General features: G+C 38.0%; 2 protein-coding genes across 2 annotated transcripts in view; one reads left to right on the top strand and one right to left on the bottom strand.

Moving 5' to 3' along the window:
- Window positions 1-1,165: 1,165 nt before the first annotated feature.
- On the top strand, window positions 1,166-14,881 carry LOC125240772 (triosephosphate isomerase). The gene is made up of 7 exons (XM_048148844.1): window positions 1,166-1,320; window positions 1,647-1,769; window positions 1,969-2,080; window positions 6,627-6,736; window positions 9,397-9,603; window positions 13,216-13,591; window positions 14,517-14,881. Exons 2-6 carry the CDS (start codon window positions 1,659-1,661, stop codon window positions 13,420-13,422), a joined length of 747 nt encoding a protein of 248 aa, XP_048004801.1. The 5' UTR covers window positions 1,166-1,320; window positions 1,647-1,658; the 3' UTR covers window positions 13,423-13,591; window positions 14,517-14,881.
- Window positions 14,882-15,233: 352 nt separating this feature from the next.
- LOC125240771 (putative fatty acyl-CoA reductase CG5065) overlaps window positions 15,234-21,094 on the bottom strand; it is a 41,367-nt gene continuing 35,506 nt past the window's right edge. Inside the window, exons 6-8 of the mRNA XM_048148843.1 lie at window positions 20,301-20,540; window positions 18,829-19,086; window positions 15,234-17,344 (exon numbers count right to left, since the gene is read on the bottom strand). Coding sequence (XP_048004800.1) covers window positions 17,188-17,344; window positions 18,829-19,086; window positions 20,301-20,540 — 655 coding nt within the window. The 3' untranslated portion in view covers window positions 15,234-17,187. The remainder of the gene's footprint in view (window positions 17,345-18,828; window positions 19,087-20,300; window positions 20,541-21,094) is intronic.

The raw sequence follows: 21,094 nt of genomic DNA, 5'->3' as shown, positions 1-21,094 counted from the left end.
TGGAGCGAAGAGCTTTGAGGAAAGATTGTAAGTATTCACTTCTGATAATTGTGTTAAAGGTTTTTTATCTATCTACTCACACCAGTATTCCCAAAAGTTATTGGCAAATCACTAGAAAGAGTGCAGAGGAAGTTTTGTAGGCACATTTACAAACGACTGTACGGATATTACCCATATATGTATCCATCTCTATTCGTAACAGGAATGGTTGGTCTTCAAACTCTAGAAACCAGACGGAAACTGCTGCATATTATGCATTACCGCCAACTGTTTCACCATAGAGTAGATGACGCATCCGTGCTTGAGAGAATGGGGCTGCAAATGCCAAGAGCGAATGTGGTGGTTGGCATGCCGGGCGCGGTGCCGGCGCGGCGGCGGCGGCGCCTGTTCGCGGCGGCCGGCGCACCGCTCGAGCCCGAGCTGCTCTTAACCGCATCATGTTGGAGACAGACGATATTGACATATTTGCTGATAGTGTTGGTGTGTTTTACAGAAAACTCTTAAGGTTCATAGACTCTACACTCCTTAGGTGATTAATGTCATAACCATAGTTTAACTTTTAAGTGTGTTTGCTTTTATTTATGTCAATTTAACATGTACATAATTATATTACCACATAAGTGCTTTGGTGAAATACTGTTAACTTTTGTGTATTTTTAATAAATAAATAAATAAAAAAACGTGAAAAAAGTCCCAGAATCGGGCCCCTTTTGCTATACTCTGACCGCCCCTGTCTATACTACTGTAATGTTTGACGTTATCACGTTAAACTACCGTCCGTAAACCGACTTTACAGACAACCAATTTTTTTTTTTTAATTTATAGTTGAACATACTGTCACTTTCTCTGTGACACTTGTTCAAAGTAATTTCTAGTAAATGTAATTTAAAATTAATGATATCATAACCTTTTAGCACAAACAAGTGTATGAAATACTATACAATTTAATGATAATGGTTTTCAACATGTATTTCAGTCGTCAATATGTACACTTATTCTGGAAAATCAATAATTTACAAGAATTAGGTTTAAAATTTTGCGTAGCAGGAAACGCATTCTTAGCTTTTCCAATGTCATAAAGGTCAAAACTGTCATTCACTCCCAGTATGTTTTCATTGCACACCTTTATTTGACGTTTGATGTGATTGGTTTAAAACTGATAATCAAAAGCAAATAATTTAACTTTGACCAATCATTTCTCTTATGTTTATCATTGATTTAAATTTTTGTAATTGCAAACTTAGTAAAGGTCATCTGAACTTGTGCAACACTTGCGGTCAAACCGGAATCGGCGAATTATTTTTTGAGTAGGACGAAATTGTAAGTATATTATTTAAGTATTCATTGTAAATATATTTATTTTCTTAATAGCTGCATAATTTTATAATATAACAATTCATACTTTATTATAAGATACAAATTACAAAACTCTGTGGGTAGATTTCAATTTCTTCACCGCTGTATGTTTCAGCCGAAGCCCATTTTAACCTGTTGGTTTTTTTTTTCAAAATTGTTTAAGGATAGCCTGGTTACGGTATCGATAAAGAGTAGGTGAAGTTATCATGGCTCGTCCTGATTTCGTTTGATTTTTTTTATCTTTGCTGTAGACCACTTAACAGACAACTTTAGTATAGTTTTGTTTGCAGAAATACAGCATCATGGGTCGCAAATTCGTTGTCGGCGGAAACTGGAAGATGAATGGCGACAAGAACCAGATCAACGAGATTGTCAATAACCTGAAGAAAGGTCCTCTTGACCCCAATGTTGAGGTGAGCTATAGCTATTTAGGTGACCAGATATATATGGCTGCACTACTTTATGATTGATACTGTATTTACTGAAGCTCAATAACAGTAAGCAACAACTTATTATATGGTTGACAGCGATCTTAATATTATCCTGTATTAAGTACACCAACCTATAATACCTGTATTATAAATACTTATTGAGTCTCTTTCTTTGACTTAGGTTGTCATCGGTGTGCCTGCCATTTACCTGGCTTATGTGAAGAGTATCATTCCTGACACCATCAGTGCAGCTGCCCAAAATTGCTGGAAGACTGCTAAAGGAGCATTTACTGGTCAGTACTTATACTGCTATAGCCTGAACCGAAGTCACAGACCAACCCCTATAGACATCTATTACAAGACGACTCGCGGTCGCCAGCCTTCCTAGTATTTGCACTGATATAAGCGCGGGCGCTCGCCGTGCCCGATCAGTATCGACCAAGTAACAGACCCGAAAGCAGCGCGTGTTTTTCGCACAAAAAAATTGGAAAAGGGTTTTTTGATGCCTTAAAGACGTCCATCTGTAGTGTGAAATGGTGTGGAAAGGTAACAAGAAGCTCAAATTTAAAAACAGACGGCATTACATTCCACAAATAAGTCATATTTATAATTTATTCAGAGCCGGCATAGGTCAACTTACATTGGCCACTTACGCGTCAGTAGAGGGACAGTCATACTTCTGTCCCTTTTCATCTGGCGCGACTGCCCGCCGTCCTTGAAACGGCCAATCACAGCGCGCTTAACACATTCCGCGCCCGCTCCTCGCACCCCAAACACTGGTGACTCGTATCGCGAACCAAATATACAAGACTGCCACTCTATAGGAGGTTCTCTGTGACTGAAGTACATGATGACACGCCATCTTGCGGAATTTCATTAGAACTATTTTCTTCATACTATACTGAACTGTCACCGCATACATCAGAATAACAGCGCCCTATACAATAGTCATATATTTCTAGTCAAGCTTTAATACGATTTACATCTTATTAACCCTTTAATTGCCATAGTCTGTTTTGCCGATGTATAAAGTAGTCAAATCTTTGTATGACTTCGTACCTGACGGTGATACAAGCAGGCTTGATGAAATTTTCATTATGAAGTTAAATGGTTAACTGTAAGTAGTGCTACATTTCACTATGCCTAGTTTAAAAGCTGTGTTGAAGGTTGAAGTAACTTTCTTATCTCAATAAAAATTGTAGATAAAGTTTTGTTTGTGACAAATGATACCTACTTTATATATGCTAATTGTAATACTTGAATGTAAGTTTCATCAGGCTTGGAAAAACTGCCATCATTTTGAAAACAACCATGATTTCAGCAATTCCCGTCAACTTTGTACAAAAATTAAGGGAAAAGTTAAAGGGCCTGGCCGGACTGCCATGGTAAAATCGCCCCTGGCTAAATATGAAATATTGATATGCAGGATTATTCGTATTGTTACTACATGTACTACTACTGGATATTATGCCTCAAACTGTTTCCGTTTACGAAAAAAATTAAAAAAAAGAAATTTTGTTTTTTATTTTTTTCTTTAAAACCGCGTATCCGATTGAGTTGTTCTTTGGATATTGTATAGATATATTAGGGATACATCAATAAAAAAAAATTAACTTCCTGACTTTTTGTTAATGCATTTTTTTTTTAATTTATGTTTTAAATATTTTTTTTTATATTAGTTTGGATCAACAATGTCAAAATAAGTTATTTATATATTACTAGTATTACCCTTTAGTACGTTGCTCCTGGAAAGTGATGTATGAAAATTTTGGCATAATTAATGGAAGATTTTTTTTTAATTGGGATATGTAGATTATAGGCCGAAGTTATTTTTCATCAACCCTCCCCACCCCTCCCCCTCTGCGTCACCCCTCTACCCCCCCTTAAAGAGCCGAAAATGCGATTTTTCTCGATTTCTGACAAAACCGATGAAGATACAGAAAAAGCGTGTAGGAACGAAGTAATCCTTAATAAATTTACTACAAATCTCTCATAAACACTTTAGTGCTAGCACTTATAGTTTTCGTGCAATCCGTCACGAAAGTTGCTCCTTTCTGCAATTTTCTTTAAAGAATATTAAAGTGTTGTCCCAAAATGCTTACGAAATTTGTTTGATACGACTAAAATATTGTAAACTCATGACTATAATAAAATTAAGGGGATAAATCACTACCATGGTTGGGACTTGAACTCACGGCTTCCGGATAGAAACTCGAGGGCTCTACCAACTGAGCCACCAAAAGCTAATCCCTAGTTTCTAGCGAATCTTTCAGCTTTCTACTATATGAATCAATGGTACCCCTAGCGTCATTTATCTATCAATCTAGAGGCCGTGAGTTCAAGTCCCGCCCATGGTAGTGATTTTTTTCCCCTGAAATTCATTCTGAGTTTATAATATTTTAGTACTATCAAACCGACGATTTCGTAAGCATTTAAGGAGAAAACTTATCATTCATTAAAGAAAATTGCAGAAAGGAGCAACTTTCGTGACGGATTGCGCGAAAACTATAAGTGCTAGCACTATAGTATATTATATAACGGTAACGTTATGAAGGCTATAAAAGTTGAGTACCGCGGTTAGGCCACGAAGGCTTGCCGAGTGGCCTAAGTAAGGTACGAGACTTTTATAGCCTTCATAATGTTACGATTGTATACTATACTTTTTCTACGACAGCCACATACATACCTATTCGAGAATAATAAAATGGGTTAGTTACTTACTTCATGTAATGAATGGGAATATTTGTGTGGATCGTCGTAGCATTGAGTATTCTGTCCACAATGTTGATGGCGAGAACTTGTTGCACAATTCTTCAAAATATGCCAACAACGCCGTTTCAGAGAAACTTGAAACATTTTTTTGCAATTTCCATGTCAAAACAATCATAACATTTTTGGTACGCTTTATCTGACTTTTCATGTAACAAATTGTCAGTCACTTTGAGCGCCCATAGCCTTGATTTCTTCGGAAGTGAATTTTTCACCAGAATCACTCATAATTACTTATGTTTTTGCACAATAACGTCGAATTAAAACAAACTACACACCACCGAAATAGTTCAAATAGTTTCGTGATAAGTTTACAAATGTCAAACATATCATAGACAAGAGAAATAGAAAATAAGCCGGTTCTCAATTACGAAAAATGTGGTTGCGTTCAAGAATATTTAAATGTCGAATGTAAAATTATTGGATAAACTTATGATTTTTACCTTTGTTTTGCAATATCTAATATGTAAAACGCATTTAAGCTTATTTTTTCATCTTGATTTAAATTATGAACCTAAATATTATATTATTTATTAAAAGTTACTTATTACTGTAAATGAAAACATACCTGATAAATGGAAGTTGTGCTTTTAAAAAAAAATTAACAGAACTCCTATATTCATATGATTACTGCTAGCAGTAATCCTATGAACCTATAGACAAATAGACTTTCTCATCGTTACTCAAATGAACTTAATTTGGATACCGCTGACAATAATCTAATTGACAGATTTAAGTGCTGGAGTAGAAAAAAGTGTTTATGAGAGATTTGTAGTAAATTTATTAAGGATTACTTCGTTCCTACACCCTTTTTTCTGTATCTTCATCGGTTTTGTCAGAAATCGAGAAAAATCGCATTTTCGGCTCTTTAAGGGGGGTAGAGGGGTGACGCAGAGGGGGAGGGGTGGGGAGGGTTGATGAAAAATAATTTCGGCCTATAATCTACATATCCCAATTAAAAAAAAATCTTCCATTAATTATGCCAAAATTTTCATACATCACTTTCCAGGAGCAACATACTAAAGGGTAATACTAGTAATATATAAATAACTTATTTTGACATTGTTGATCCAAACTAATATTTTTGATAAAAATATATGTAATAGAGTATAAAATGGCGATTATTATATAAAAATATAGTAGGTGTCGCTAACTCGTATGTGGTAAAAAAAAATATTTAAAACATAAATTAAAAAAAAAATGTATTTAACAAAAAGTCAGGAAGTTAATTTTTTTTTTTATTGATGTATCCCTAATATATCTATAAAATATCCAAAGAACAACTCAATCGGATACGCGGTTTTAAAGAAAAAAATAAAAAACAAAATTTCTTTTTTTTTAATTTTTTTCGTAAACGGAAACAGTTTGAGGCATAATATCCAGTAGTAGTACATGTAGTAACAATACGAATAATCCTGCATATCAATATTTCATATTTAGCCAGGGGCGATTTTACCATGGCAGTCCGGCCAGGCCCTTTGTTTTTATTAATTCCTATTTTGTTACCAAGATTTTGTTGATGAATTGAGATTTCATTAAGTTTTATTTCGTCATTAAGGTTCTCTATTATCTATATTTTCTTAATTATAACAATTATCCTGTATATATCTTAAGAAAGTCTAATTATATTACTAAATGTTGGTAACAAAATAGGATCAATTAAAATTTGCTGACGTGGCATTGTACAAAGTTAACGGGAATTGCTGATTTAGCATTTATGAGTCGTAAATGTTTGTAGGTAGTATTATTTTAATAATTTACATGAGGTTGAAGAAGTATTTATTGAATGAAATGAATGGCCTATTATAGGTCTTTTTCAAAATGATGGGTGTTTCTCTGACCCTTTTTTATCACCATCATAAAGCGATTTTTAAGCAGTGCATTGATCCAAAATGTATAAAGACGACTTTTACCATGTATATTTTAATTTTAAGAATAATTTAATTATCCGATGATTACGCATTCGCGAATAAAGTGAAATATTTTTTGAATGAAATTGTATTCAAGTGCAGCATATCTCTGTACCTATTGTCCACAAAGGAATGTTGATTGTATTTCTTGTTTGTTCAGGTGAGATATCGCCAGCAATGATCAAAGATGTTGGCTGTGAGTGGGTTATCCTTGGCCACTCAGAGAGGAGAACGATCTTTGGCGAGAAAGACGAGTTAGTCGCTGAGAAGGTAAGTTATTTTGTACTAATTTCTGATTCCAACTCTCTACCCCTTCTTGCATCAGGTTTATTCGTCCCCTTCCAAGCTTTTTTATAACGGTTCGCCCATTCCTTCCCAGGTAGGGGCTCAACAGGGTGACCCGCTTGGTCCCCTGATTTTTAGTCTGGCTATTCAAAAGGCAGTCTCTGGTTCTCGATCTCCTTTGAATGTCTGGTACCTCGACGACGGCACACTGGGAGGTAGCCCAGAGGAGGTTGAGAGGGATCTGCTTGTGCTCCTTCCACTTTTTCGGGAGTTAGGGCTGGAGGTTAACTCGAATAAATGTGAGTTTTTTCCGTGTGGCGCTAACTCACAGCTTTCCTTCGCCAAGTTTGAAACCTTGCTCCCTGGTCTCACAGAGTTAACTTCAGGGAATTTTTATCTTTTGGGCTCTCCGATTTTTCCCGCAGCCATACCTGAAGCTGTCGAAGTATTAAGAGAGCAGCTTCTGAGGTCTGCTGGTGAGAAGTTAAAAAAGCTCTCGGGTCACGTCGCACTTACTTTGCTGAGATCCTGTTTCGCCGTGCCGAAGGTGACGTACTTTTTGCGCACTTCCCCAGTCTGGATGCACCCCGGCCACATGGATTCTTTTAACCTTGTGGTGAAAGAGTTAACGGAAGGTATTTTGAATGTGTGTTTGGGTCCAGAACAGTGGGATTTGGCTTCGTTACCCGTACGTAGCGGTGGAATTGGTATACGGCGCGTACGTGATGTGTGTCTTCCGGCCTTCCTGGCGTCGGCGGCGGGAGTGGTGGACCTTGTGGATTTTATACCTTGTCACTAGGATTTTATCTTTGAATCGTGACCAGGTCATAATACCTTTCGCTTCCAATGCCTTGTCGGTCTGGGAGGCTCTCAACCCGGGTGCGCGGGTGCCTGAAAAGCCGTTTTTGCAGCGTTTGTGGGACGAGGTAGGCATTAAACGTCTTTTTGCCAGTCTCTTGAACAACGCTTCTGGTGCGGATAGGGCTAGACTGGTGGCGGCTTCGGCACCGGAATCTGGGGCCTGGTTACATGCCCTTCCCTCCCCGAACTTTGGCACCCTCCTCGATAATGACTCGTGGCGGATGGCCGTTGCTCTTCGTCTCGGCTGCGATGTTTGTCAACCACATCAATGCATTTGCGGCTCGATGGTGGAGAGCAACGGGCACCATGCTTTAAGTTGTCGCAGGTGCGCAGGGAGGTTCCCACGGCACCACGCCTTGAACGATATCATTCGTAGAGCACTGGTGTCGGCCAACGTTCCGTGTGTGCTGAAGCCACCTGGACTTAGCCGGTCGGACGGTAAGAGGCCGGATGGGTTGACTCTGGTGCCATGGGAGAGGGGTAAGTGCCTTTTATGGGATGCCACCTGCGTTAGCACGTTTGCCGCCTCGCACCTCGCTCGCACCGTGCGGACGGCAGGAGGAGCTGCTGAGCAGGCGGCGGACGTAAAAAGGGACAAGTACTCGGCCTTATCAAATTATTTATTTGTTCCGGTGGCCGTGGAGACTAGTGGGTGCTGGTGTGCGGAGGCAAAAACCTTCCTCTGGGAGCTGGGGCGTCGTCTGCAGGAGAGGGGTCTCAACCCCCGCTCCGGGTCGTTCTTGGCGCAGAGGTTGTCCATCGCGGTTCAGCGTGGAAACGCGGCAAGTGTGATGGGCACTTTTGCGTCGGGAACGATGCGGGGTGGGTTGTTTGACTAATTTAGGTAGTTTGTTAAGGTTTTTTTTTATTAGTATTATGTTTTAAACCTAGTATTAAATAGTTAAGTATTATACGTGTAAACCTAAAATCTTACGTTCATGTCAATAAATAATTTAAAAAGATTTCTGATATGTTAATGACATGTCTATATTTGAGCAAGCACTGTTTTACGTAATATTCAATTGGTATAGTTAGAATCAGAAGATCTATAGCCAGCCCTTAGCACGCCTGCGAAAATACATCATATTTGTATGTAGTAGAGCTAAGCATTTTGCTAAGCAAAGGTTTGCCTATGCTTGTAAATGCGAGCTTATATATTTATTTCGAGAACTCTTGCGTTTCAAGTGGGACTACCTCTACATTCCTAATGACGTTTGTTCGAAAATCACTTGGCCTAACTCATTTGGCTGAATTATGAAATGCCTAACGCTCTTTTGGCCTAACGATCATTTGGCATAATTTAAATTTTGCCCCAAAAATGACATGCCCCAACGATGAACAATACCGTAAAGTTTCATCAGAACAGTCGCAATTTTGAAACTACTCGCCAGTGCATTGGTGGTTACGAGTAAACGGTATAGGTAGGTACCATAGAGGAATAAGTAAGGGAAGAGTTTGCGCGTGATTGTCGCTAGATGTCACTATAACTATGCCTATGCAAATAACTCGCATTTACTGATGTATGGAGTTACAACTCTTCCCTTGCTTATTCCTCTATGGTAGGTATGTACTTACACTTACCCCCTTATTCATAAACGTACACTAAAGTTATCAAGCCGATAAAGTTCGTTTGTCCCTTTCCGACGTGTTGGTGTACTAGAAAGGGACAAACGAACTTTATCGGATTGATAACTTTAGGGAACGTTACGTACATTATAAGTATTATGACATGCATATATGTAGATATTATGCACAAAAACAAAATCCACAAATCTTTTTCTCAGGTTGCCCACGCATTGGAATCCGGTCTGAAAGTGATCGCTTGCATCGGCGAGACCCTGGAGGAGCGTGAGGCGGGCAAGACCGAGGAGGTGGTGTTCCGGCAGACGAAGGCTCTTGTCCCGGCCATCGGCAGCAACTGGGACCGCGTGGTGCTGGCCTACGAGCCCGTGTGGGCCATCGGCACCGGCAAGACCGCCACTCCTCAGCAGGTAAATACTCCTAGAGGATATACAGGCAGGCAAGACCGATGACACACCTCGGACACTGACGATCAAATATATGAAAGAGGCGCGTTCCTAGCACACAGTCTAAGCTCGTGTAGGTGAACGCGTGCTATGCTTGTATGAGTGAAATATGACAAGTCGACTGTTCGCATTTTTGACAGGCGGTAACTGTGAGGTAACCGAGAGGGGGTGGGCGGCACTTTCAGCGGGGAGCGGGAGTGGCCATACTGTACGATAGTACACTTTATTATACTGTGCCGATGATGTTGTGTCCTGGCCATAGACAGCTCTTGTAATCAGTATTGGGAAGGCCGAGACCTCAGCAGGTTAATAACGACTGTAGCATAGCTGTAGGCCTAGCACATGATTGCCGCGAGATAGATCACACGTCTTCTTTTAACTGTATTAATGACATAAGGACGGGTAGTCTATCTCGCGGCGACATACTCTCGCGGCAATCATGTGCTAACCCTGCAGATAATCGAATGTCTACGCTTGTCGAAAAGTAGCAAAATAAATTCAGTCATAAAAGTAGATAGATTTTATGTGCACGTTCAAAAAAATAAACCTTTTTCTTTTTCGCGATTGGTCCTTCGTTTACGACTTATCACGTTCGCTGAGATGCAGGGTTGCTCAGATGGCTGAGATCTGATTTGAGATAATTACAATATCTACGTAGACTTATCGATTTAATTCAGTCTTGCTAGCTATTTACATACTAGTATAACTGTAACTGAGGAGTGGTGAGTAAAAAATTATATTGTAGTTTATAAAATCTTGATTATGATAATCAATACCATCATACATTACTTACTTAACTGTTTAGTTTATTTGTTATTACTTATGCGGGCGGAGTAGCTCGCTCGTATTTTCCTCTTGTTCAATAGTGAATAGGCATGAAAAAATGTTGACCTAGCCTTATTTTAGCCAGACTAACATTTTGTTAAACCTTCTTGAAAATTATCTAATGTTAAAAACCTGAAACTATGTATACATACAACATAGTAATTAAAAATAAAATAAAATAAATATTGGGGACACCTTACACAGATCAACTTAGCCCCAAACTAAGCAAAGCTTGTACTATGGGTGCTAAGCGACGATATACATACTTAAATAGATAAATACTCGTACATACTTATATACATAGAAAACATCCATGACTCTGGAACAAATATCTGTGCTCGTAACACAAATAAATGCCCTTACCGGGATTCGAACCCAGGACCGCGGCTTAGCAGGCAGGGTCACTACCGACTGAGCCAGACCAGTCGTCAATTACGACTATACAGAAATATTCTTATACATATATTATTCAGTTTTGCTCAGAGAAGGTTATCTTCACATAAATAATACTAAAAATAGCAACATCCTAGGTAAAGCAAAACAAGGCCTTTTAGGCAACATTTAGACAATGCCAAAACGTAAAATTACGTAATATGTTTGAATCATTGAACCATGTTTAACTACTCGTGTTCAGATAAAAAATTGTTTTTGTGTCAAAAGGTGCCTTTTTACGTACGTACCTATCTAAGTATTTACTTACTCGTAACTAACTAACGCAACACCATCGGGTTACTTTGTACCTTAGTACCCATTACACAATTTTTTATACGTACGCAGTAGCATCATGATGATCATAAATATTAATTACCGTAACGTAACGTACGTCATTCTTTAGGCCGAGGACGTCTTCATTATAAACATTTATTGTGAGCAGATTGTGCAACATTACCCCGGTAACTGTTTTTCCTCAGTGCTCTAAAATGAGATCAAAACGTTCTAAGTCTAAGGCTGGTTATAGTGTCACGCGATCCAACCGCGCGAAGCGATCCGCACAGCACTAATAACCCTTAATTTGGCAGAGTCCGGTGGGACGGACAGGTGATAAAAAAAAATATTTCGCTTTTTAGGTAGAATTTTATTTAATTTAACATATGGAAAGAGACTCTTTTATGATACATGCTTTGTATAAAAATACTATTTGACCACTGTCAACACTCGTTTGACAGTTACTCGTCAAGATGGCACCGCATCAGAAGTCAACTGTTTTTAGCAAAATATGTATGCGTTTTTCTTTTGGTTTTTGTAAGAACAGGGTATTTCTGTTGTATAAATAATAAAATATATTACATAATAGTTGCAAGTGGTTATGTTTTCAATTAATTTCTCAATTTCTAATACTCATAATCATCATCTAAACAAGTTGTCCGCCGCACCGGACAGTGCCAAATATATACTAAATACGATTTGTCCGCCGTGGCGGACTATGCCAATGTTGCGGTGACACGTGTTGTAACAAATTATTATATTGTTTTGTTTATTATTTTGATTTTCTTGTTTTGGTGGCCTGCTTTTATGCTTAGATTTTTTATTTAATCCAACAGCGTGTGGTGCTGGAACAAGCAGTTAAAATTTTGGCACTTTTAGGTATACGTAGTGCGCGGATATCGTGAATGTTACATGTCGCGCGAGGGGCAATAAACATTAAAGAAAACCGGGTAGATCAAAATTTATAATTTCTTTGTCTGCCCCGAACATTGATATAATTAATTTCAGGTAGTTTTGTGTTATTTACATCTTCGACGACATTTTGCTGGGACATAACTGTCACATCAGTCTGTCGTGATCACGGCCTGTGCAACCTGGCCAAAAAGTCGGAAAAAAGTTAAAATAATGATATTTGACTATAAATATGTGTCAGTTTGATTTTCATACAAAATTATTATATTTGTTAATTTTTAAAATAAATATATGTTAAGAAATACTTGTTTATTTTAAATGACCGTATGTTTGGCAGTGTCCGCCTCAGCGGACATATTAATTTATCCCAATATTTGGCAGAGTCCGCTGTGGCGGACATATTTTTTTTCCAAAACTAATAAATCTAGATTTTTTTAAATATTTTTCGGACGCTTTAAAAACACCTGTTATTCAATATATGAAGTAAAATCGGAAAATTTTTGTCACCAGAGTCTCTGCCAAATTAAGGGATAATGTATTCAGTTGTGTACAGTAATGCGGATTCATATAAATTATTACAATTATTGGTTATGCGGATCGGTCCGCGTGGCGTGACGTGACGTGACCAGCCAGCCTATATTGTTGTCTCGTCGTTACCTACTTCTACCTATTCTATTTTATATCAGTAGTATTCTTGCTTTCGATAGTTAAAAAACAAGAATATTCCATACTTAAAATTTGACCGGGCTGGTCGCTGTCCAGTGACATCGGTACTCTAAATAAAATAAAAGCAAACAGTTCTAAGTTTTAACTGCTCTTGTCGTAACCTACCTGTAGGTAGGCCAGTAGGCCTAGCACATGATGGCCGCGAGAGTATGTCGCCGCGAGATAGACTACCCGTCCTTATGTCATTAATACAGTTAGAAGAAGACGTGTCATCTATCTCGCGGCGACATACTCTCGCGGCCATCATGTGCTAGGCCTACTGGCACATGATTGCCGCGAGAGTATGTCGCCGCGAGATACCTGACACGTGTTCTTCTTCGCGGCAATCATGTGCTAACTCTGCTGCAACCTATGTCCTGTTGGCCCACTTCTGTAATTTGTCGAATATATCCTGTACTACCTTCGTAGGCTCAAGATGTCCACGCGTCACTCCGCAACTGGCTCGTAGCCAACGTGTCGGCGGAGATAGCGGGCGCCGTGCGCATCCAGTACGGCGGCTCCGTGACGGCCTCCAACGCCAAGGAGCTGGCCTCCTGTGCCGACATCGACGGCTTCCTCGTCGGCGGCGCCAGCCTCAAGCCAGAGTTCGTTGACATTGTCAACGCTACTCAGTAAATCTGAGGTCTACAAAACGCCCGCCCATCACAGCACAATCGATCCTTGATGGATATTATAAGTAAAATTATGACAGACGTAACTAAGTAGGTAAGTCTACTTTGTATCTTGTAGATTATCAGTTTTTATATTAAATCATATTTGAAACGCGAAATTTAAATTTGTTAAGGTGTGATACTATACAGCACGACCACGGATGATTTTATTAATTCTGATGCGGTACAAATTCACGAAAAAAAATGTACTTTTTTGTACTGACGTTTAAAAAAAATGTACCCTTATGATTTTGGAGTTTCGACATATGGCCCGGGGTCGTGCTAGGTAGGTACTCCCTGGCACGACCACACTATATTTAATGAGATTTTAAATTTCTGTTGCAGTACAAATTCACGAAAAAAAATGTACTTTTTTGTACTTACCTTTTTAAAAAAAATACCCTCATGGTTTCGGAGTTTTGACATGGGGTGTGGTCGTGCTAGATAGGTGGTACTTCCTGGCACGACCACACTATATTTATGTTTAATTTGATGGTCAAATAAATACTAAACAAGTGTTTTGAAATTGTACTATGTAAATTACTTCAAAAACTTAGTGCGGTCGTGCCAGGGAGTACCTATCTAGCACGACCACAACCCATGTCGAAACTCCGAAACCATGAGGGTACTTTTTATAAAAAGGTAGTACAGAAAAGTACATTTTTTTTCGTGAATTTGTACCACTACAGAAATTAAAAAAATCATTAAATATAGTGTGGTCGTGCCAGGAAGTACCACCTATCTAGCACGACCACACCCCATGTCAAAACTCCGAAACCATGAGGGTATTTTTTTTAAAAGGTAAGTACAAAAAAGTACTTTTTTTTTCGTGAATTTGTACTGCAACAGAAATTTAAAATCTCATTAAATATAGTGTGGTCGTGCCAGGGAGTACCTACCTAGCACGACCACGGGCCCTATGTCGAAACTCTAAAATCATAAGGGTACATTTTTTTTAAACGTCAGTACAAAAAAGTACATTTTTTTTCGTGAATTTGTACTGCATCAGAATTAATAAAATCATCCGTGGTCGTGCTGTATAGTATCACACTTGTTAAGTTTATACTTTGTTGTCGCGTCTATTTGCGATGCAGGGCGGTTGTTTTGTTTGTACCCTGCTATAAGTACTCATTTATACATTACATAATAAACCTATATGTGTATATGCATACGATTATGTAATAGTCATAGTAGTTATATGTAGTTATAGAGGTCGTATGCTCGCAGTTTGCATTATCCGTTTGATAAGTTAAAATTTATAATAACTTTTCGTTTGTAAGTTTATATTAAATCAAATTTGATATGAGAGTATGTCTACTTGGTTATTGTTGTTGTGTATTTATAGAGCGTTCGATTTTTTTCAAATTATACTTTCTTTACTGTTAACTGGTCTCGTACGTGAATAAATTCACTGTATTACCGTTTCTTCGCGTTTTGTTATTTAATAATTATTCCATTCAGTTGAAGAAAAATTAAAACATAATCCTACCTATTACAAATGTAGTGCAAAAAGATTTGCCTTCGTATTGTTACGCAAACGTACGAACGTGTCATGCTATTTCAGTCCGTCTCAGTACAAGATGTACTGACATTGACTGAACTAGCATGACAAATATAACTAGCAGGAAAAATACGAAGGAAACCCTTTTCGCACTACATCTACTTACTTACACCTACATGACTTACATACACAGAGGGAGTGGTTATCTGAGGTTCTTTGAACAAGTAGGTATAATCTCTGAGGTGTAACATGTACATATAATTGAAACAAACGTATACATTTGTAAATTTTTATTAATAGATGATCATAAACCCGTTCCACAGCATAATAATGAAAGGCTATTTTAATTCTAAAAAAGTTATAATGTGGGACAATAAGACAAGTGCGCTCATGGGTTAACTGAATTCTACGTTTTGGTTGTAGATACAGTTGATCGAATCGAATCAAGATTTGCGATAATATCGCGCGAGCGAGTGGAATAAGGCCCCAGCAGAATGTGTAGGTAGGAAATTGGCCACTTCATAATTCAAGTCATACAATGATGCGCATATCTCCCCGCCAATAAGGGTAAGTTTTTAATAAAAATTATCTCGCTGTCAGTTTTGTGATGACAGTTAAGCATAAAATCTGTCTTAAAATTTACTTTTTTCGCATTTTGAATGTAGATTACCACTTGGTTATCGCTATCGTTAAGTTTATGTAATTAACACAAAAACAATATTTTTATTGAAATTTCATGCTCGTGTGCAATTATCGTCACAAATCTGACAGCAAGTTAATTTTTGTTAACAAGTTACGCTTATTGGGGGGTCCTACATTTTGAAAATGCCCACATGTATACGCTGTTGATCCATGGGCGCACTCGTCCCGATTGGCCTAATGAGATGGCTGGTTAATAAGTAATAACATATAATAAGCCTATTACAGGTGTACAACTTTAATACCTACACCAAATACATTGAACCTACGAATATTGCTTTGTTCATTTATAATAAGTATCGTAATTAATAATGTGTTAAACAAATAGCAAAGTCACTACTAATTATTGTATGTACATGGTAACACTGATAGTGAGTTATTTTTAATAAGAGAAAACTTTTTCTCACTAAAGATCTACGTTTTGTCACAACTACGCATTTATATCTGCCTCATGTAATTATAAGTATGTAAGTATAAAAACGTTGTTCATTATATAAATCTCAGACACTGTCCTATATCTTCGACTACGGTTACAATACCTATCTGCTAGTATCCTTCCTCCTTAACCATACATTTCCTACCTTAATATAATTAACATTCAGTCCCATTTCTTTTGGTCTCCTGCTTTACTAAGTAATTTATATCAAGTGAGACCAATCTTAAAACAAATGGTTAGATATTTACATGTGCATAAAGAGACCTTCTCACTCAGTCAAGTGACGATTCATATTGATACGTAAAAATAAGTACCTAGAGCGATAGAGATAGATATCTACTAGCGTTTCGTTTCGTGAGCGTTTGTGCCATTCGGCTACGCACGCAGATATTCTCAAGATAAGTACAGGTTGATTCACGAAAGCTAACACGAATGGAATGAACTAAAATTTTATTATGTGAGTGACACCTGCATCGGTAACGGTATACAGTCGTAACTATCCAGAACCATTTGAGAATATATGGTTTTTGGTTATTTTATTCAAAGATATATAAATATACGTTAATTATAAACCCAACTTTGTTTTATTATGTGTAATTTGTAACATAAAATCTTTGACTGAGTAAAATTGTCCCATTCATGGCACCTCTCCCCTATTTTATTGGTTAATCTGTCACATACACAAATATTTTCATTCACTCATTAGGTAGTTCCATTCGTGCCAAGTTGCCAACTTTTGTGAATTGACCTGCACGTACCTATTACGTACTCGTAGAAGTTTGTATGGAGATGGTAAACTATCTATAAAGCGGACTGTAGCACCTAACGAAGTTTACAAATACATGTGTATACTATGTATAGCTAGATGGAGGTACACGTTAACAATCTGAAGTCCTAATCTTGACATAACCAAATGCCAGAGCCGTTTACAAGAACCTTAATAAAAAGATATTCTCCTAGGAGTACATAAAGTAACCCGCAAGAAAAAATCAATAGTTCTTAAAAATTACGACACTGTCATACGATTTTCCGCCCTTCAACTTGCACCATTCAAAAACTTGTGCCATTGCAATATTGTAAGTGAGGTTTTGTTATTAGTCCGCTCTGACTAAAGGGCCCAGGAAAGGTAGGTGTTTCACTACTGGCTCGCCCAGTGAGAAGAGGTAGCGGACTGGCTCGAACCACGCGGCGAAGAACGAGAGCACGAAACACCAGAACACTATCTTTAGTATGATGTCCAACACGAACAGGCTGTAAAAAAAAACATTTGTTAAGGTATTGCTACAATTGATCGTTGGCAGATTAGACCAGTGGACGTTTAAACTAGGCTCGACGCTACTTAGTACGACACCAATCGAATCGATCTCTTATATTAAAAACCGGCCAAGAGCGTGTCGGGCCACGCTCAGTGTAGGGTTCCGTAGTTTTTCGTATTTTTATCAAAAACTACTGAACCTATCAAGTTCAAAACAATTTTCCTAGAAAGTCTTTATAAAGTTCTACTTTTGTGATTTTTTTCATATTTTTTAAACATATGGTTCAAAAGTTAGAGGGGGGGGGACGCACTTTTTTTTCCTTTAGGAACGATTATTTCCGAAAATATTAATATTATCAAAAAACGATCTTAGTAAACCCTTATTCATTTTTAAATACCTATCCAACAATATATCACACGTTGGGGTTGGAATGAAAAAAAATATCAGCCCCCACTTTACATGTAGGGGGGTATTTTTTTTTACATTTTCCTTCAAAATTCTTTTTTTTTTTCACAACAATAAAAATAGTTTATTTACGTTCAATTTGAGCTCTTTCTAACGATACCCCACTTGATCTTGTAACTTGAAATTTACAGTTTGCCCCCCTTTCATTTTGGCCATTTTCTACAATTAAATTAATAAATTTAAAAAAATTATACCTTCTATTTGTAGAGGTTCACAATGTTCACAACTATTCCAAATTTCAAGTTGATAGCATTAGTAGTTCTCGAGATATTTAGGAATGTGACAGACGGACAGAGTCGCACCATAAGGGTTCCTGTTGTACCTTTTTGGTACGGAACCCTAAAAAAGCACAAAGCACTGTACGGAAAAAGACGCAGCGTCGACGTCGCGTCAGGCTTTGCCATACAGGTTGGCCCGACGCTACGCTAGGGAGACGCTGAGGGGGGACCCTTAAGTGTAGGCACACCTCGGGCACTGGCGATCTAATATATGAAAGAGACGCGTTCCTGGCACAGTCTAAGCTCGTGTAGGTGAACCGTACTATGCTTGTTTGAGTGAAATATGACAGGTCGACTGTTCGCGTTTTTGACAGGCGGTAACTGTGAGGTAACCGAGAGGACGTGGGCGGCACTTTCAGCGGGGAGTGGGAGTGGCCATACTGTACGATAACTCTTTATTATACTGTGGTGTAGGGGAGAAGGAACATTTTTTAAATTAGTAAGGTATATTGTTTTCATTGACTAAATACTTTTGTGCTGTAGAAAACTGTTTCAATCAGTAACCAAGTCTCGCGCCGTTAATGGTACGTAAGGGCGTTTTCACATTATCCGATCCTATATCGGATGTCAGAAGGATTTCAAAGGCAAAAATCCAAGATGGCGGCTTAAATGTATGGGATATCAGTCCTACATCCAATATCGGATCGGATAATATGAAAACGCACTAAGCGTCCAAGTGGGAATTCCAATTTGGAAACAGTTACAGAAGTACTAAATACGTGTAGTGTGTACTTACAAATTGTGGTACATTCTATTGTACTTGATTTTAGTAAAGTCCTCTTTCAGGCAGAATTGGCGTCCCCCTTCCACCGCTTGGATCATGTATTCTTCCTTGTCTATATTATCCACGTATGTTAAATATACTTCATTATCTTCCTCGGATAATTTTGTATGAATGGCGTCATAGTTGGGGCAAGGGAACAGCCACTCTCGCGTGGTGAAGTATTGCAATACTTCCAGTCCTTGGGAAATTCTTTCCTGTATCCTTATCATGCTGTAAACAAAGTGCAATTTTAATTATAAATTCAGTAAAGCCTGTAGGTGCCTAAACTGCAAAAACCTAAAGCTTTAAACTGCAAAAATTGCTAGCGAGAAATAAACCGTCTTTATCGGATGTCAGCCAACATATTTTTATTACTGTCTATTATGTCTTTAATCCTTGTTTATTGTTATTACTATTAGTTATTATTGCTCAAGTGTTCAACACAATCGATTTTATGGACCGGCTAGCATTTCTCCACAAAATAAGATACATCTGCTAAAATATCTACCACCAATAATGTGAATTGTGTAACATTTTGTCACAAAAGCGTATGAGCTGCGTAAAGTGCGTAAGTTTAGTATATGTTTTGATGAAAATTGCAATTACCCATGAGATAAAGTTAGTTTAAATTCGTTAAAGGTACCCAAAGATATGTTGTATGATGTACCACATGACTTTGTCATTTTGAAAAATTTCCAAAATCTGGGACGACAATTGTTAGGGTTCCGTAGTTAACTACCCTTATAGTTTCGCCATGTCTGTCTGTCTGTCCGTCCGTCCGCGGATAATCTCAGTAACCGTTAGCACTAGAAAGCTGAAATTTGGTACCAATATGTATATCAATCACGCCAACAAAGTGCAAAAATAAAAAATGGAAAAAAGTTTTATTAGGGTACCCCCCTACATGTAAAGTGGGGGCTGATATTTTTTTTCATTCCAACCCCAACGTGTGATATATTGTTGGATAGATATTTATAAATGAATAAGGGTTTCCTAAGATCGTTTTTTGATAATATTAATATTTTCGGAAATAATCGCTCCTAAAGAAAAAAAAGTGCGCCCCCCCCTCTAACTTTTGAACCATATGTTTAAAAAATATGAAAAAAATCACAAAAGTAGAACTTTATAAAGACTTTCTAGGAAAATTGTTTTGAACTTGATAGATGCAGTAGTTTTTGAGAAAAATACGGAAAACTACGGAACCCTACACTGAGCGTGGCCCGACTCGCTCTTGGCCGGTTTTTTTTATTGAGTCATAGAATCTGATCACAAAATTTCACGAGAATCCTTTAAGAATTGCGATCTGTAGAGCGAGACATCCGGATATACAAAAGCAAATTGCTTTAGTCAAAACGTAGCCCTCGCTTCGCTTCTGTCAATAAATACGCCAAAAACATTATCTTAAACATACAATCATTATCGAATATTTTTATTGTAATACTTACAATCTTTTCTGTCCAGTGATCAAAAGTAGAAAATCAATGAGGTACGCCGGGCCCAAATGGAACAGAATCCGTTTAGTTTCATGTAGGAAGTAGTTGGTGGTAATGTCACCGTTGGGGTACCATAATGGCCAAGCCAGGGGGTACTTTCGGGCATACCTCTTGCCTATGTCTAATACTTCTCCCCATGTGGTTGGCTTTAGATGTCCTCCATTCAAGGTATAAATGGGTATGTGTTCGGATCTGAAATAATGTAAATTAGATAGTAGATTTAAATGTAAGTACCTTCTAAAAATGACGATTTGACATAAATAATGCCTCAAAGGCATATTTAAGTTAGCTATTAAGTTTTATTCTTCGTCTTAGTTTCTATTTATTTGCTGTGTTACAGTCTGGCCAAAAAGAGTAGAAATTAAAAAGTGGCTACATCGTAGTGTCGTCCCGTTTCCTCACGCAATGGATTTGAAAGTGATGGCACTAAGTACAATGTTGCCACTTATAAATTTCTACTCTTTTTGATCAGACTTAACAGAAAACAAAATAACAATATACCTAGTTTGTACACTTTGTGCCTAAGGAACTAAGGGTCGGTTGCACCAAACCGTCTGTCACCGTCAAAACGATTTATGCCATGAATAAACTAAATTTTATTCCATGAGAAGTTCCATAATAGACCTCTGCCGCGTGACGATGATGTGTCTCTGTGTTTGATGCAACTGGCCCTAAGAATAACATATAACTTAAATAGGTATTTAATAGGGATGTACCGACTAGTCGCCGACTAGTCGGGAAAGCCG

Source organism: Leguminivora glycinivorella, chromosome Z (assembly GCF_023078275.1).
Source record: "Leguminivora glycinivorella isolate SPB_JAAS2020 chromosome Z, LegGlyc_1.1, whole genome shotgun sequence".
Taxonomy (NCBI): Eukaryota; Metazoa; Arthropoda; class Insecta; order Lepidoptera; family Tortricidae; genus Leguminivora; species Leguminivora glycinivorella.
The sequence above is the reverse complement of the archived record's forward strand: the minus strand, read 5'-3'. Positions and strand labels throughout refer to the sequence as shown.

Excerpts from the sequence above, each read along its gene's own strand:
- LOC125240772 (XM_048148844.1), top strand. The coding sequence starts at position 1,659 with ATGGGTCGCAAATTCGTTGTCGGCGGAAACTGGAAGATGAATGGCGAC. Across the intron at positions 1,770-1,968 it reads CTCTTGACCCCAATGTTGAG|GTTGTCATCGGTGTGCCTGC; the intron begins GTGAGCTATAGC and ends TCTTTGACTTAG. Across the intron at positions 2,081-6,626 it reads TGCTAAAGGAGCATTTACTG|GTGAGATATCGCCAGCAATG; the intron begins GTCAGTACTTAT and ends TTGTTTGTTCAG.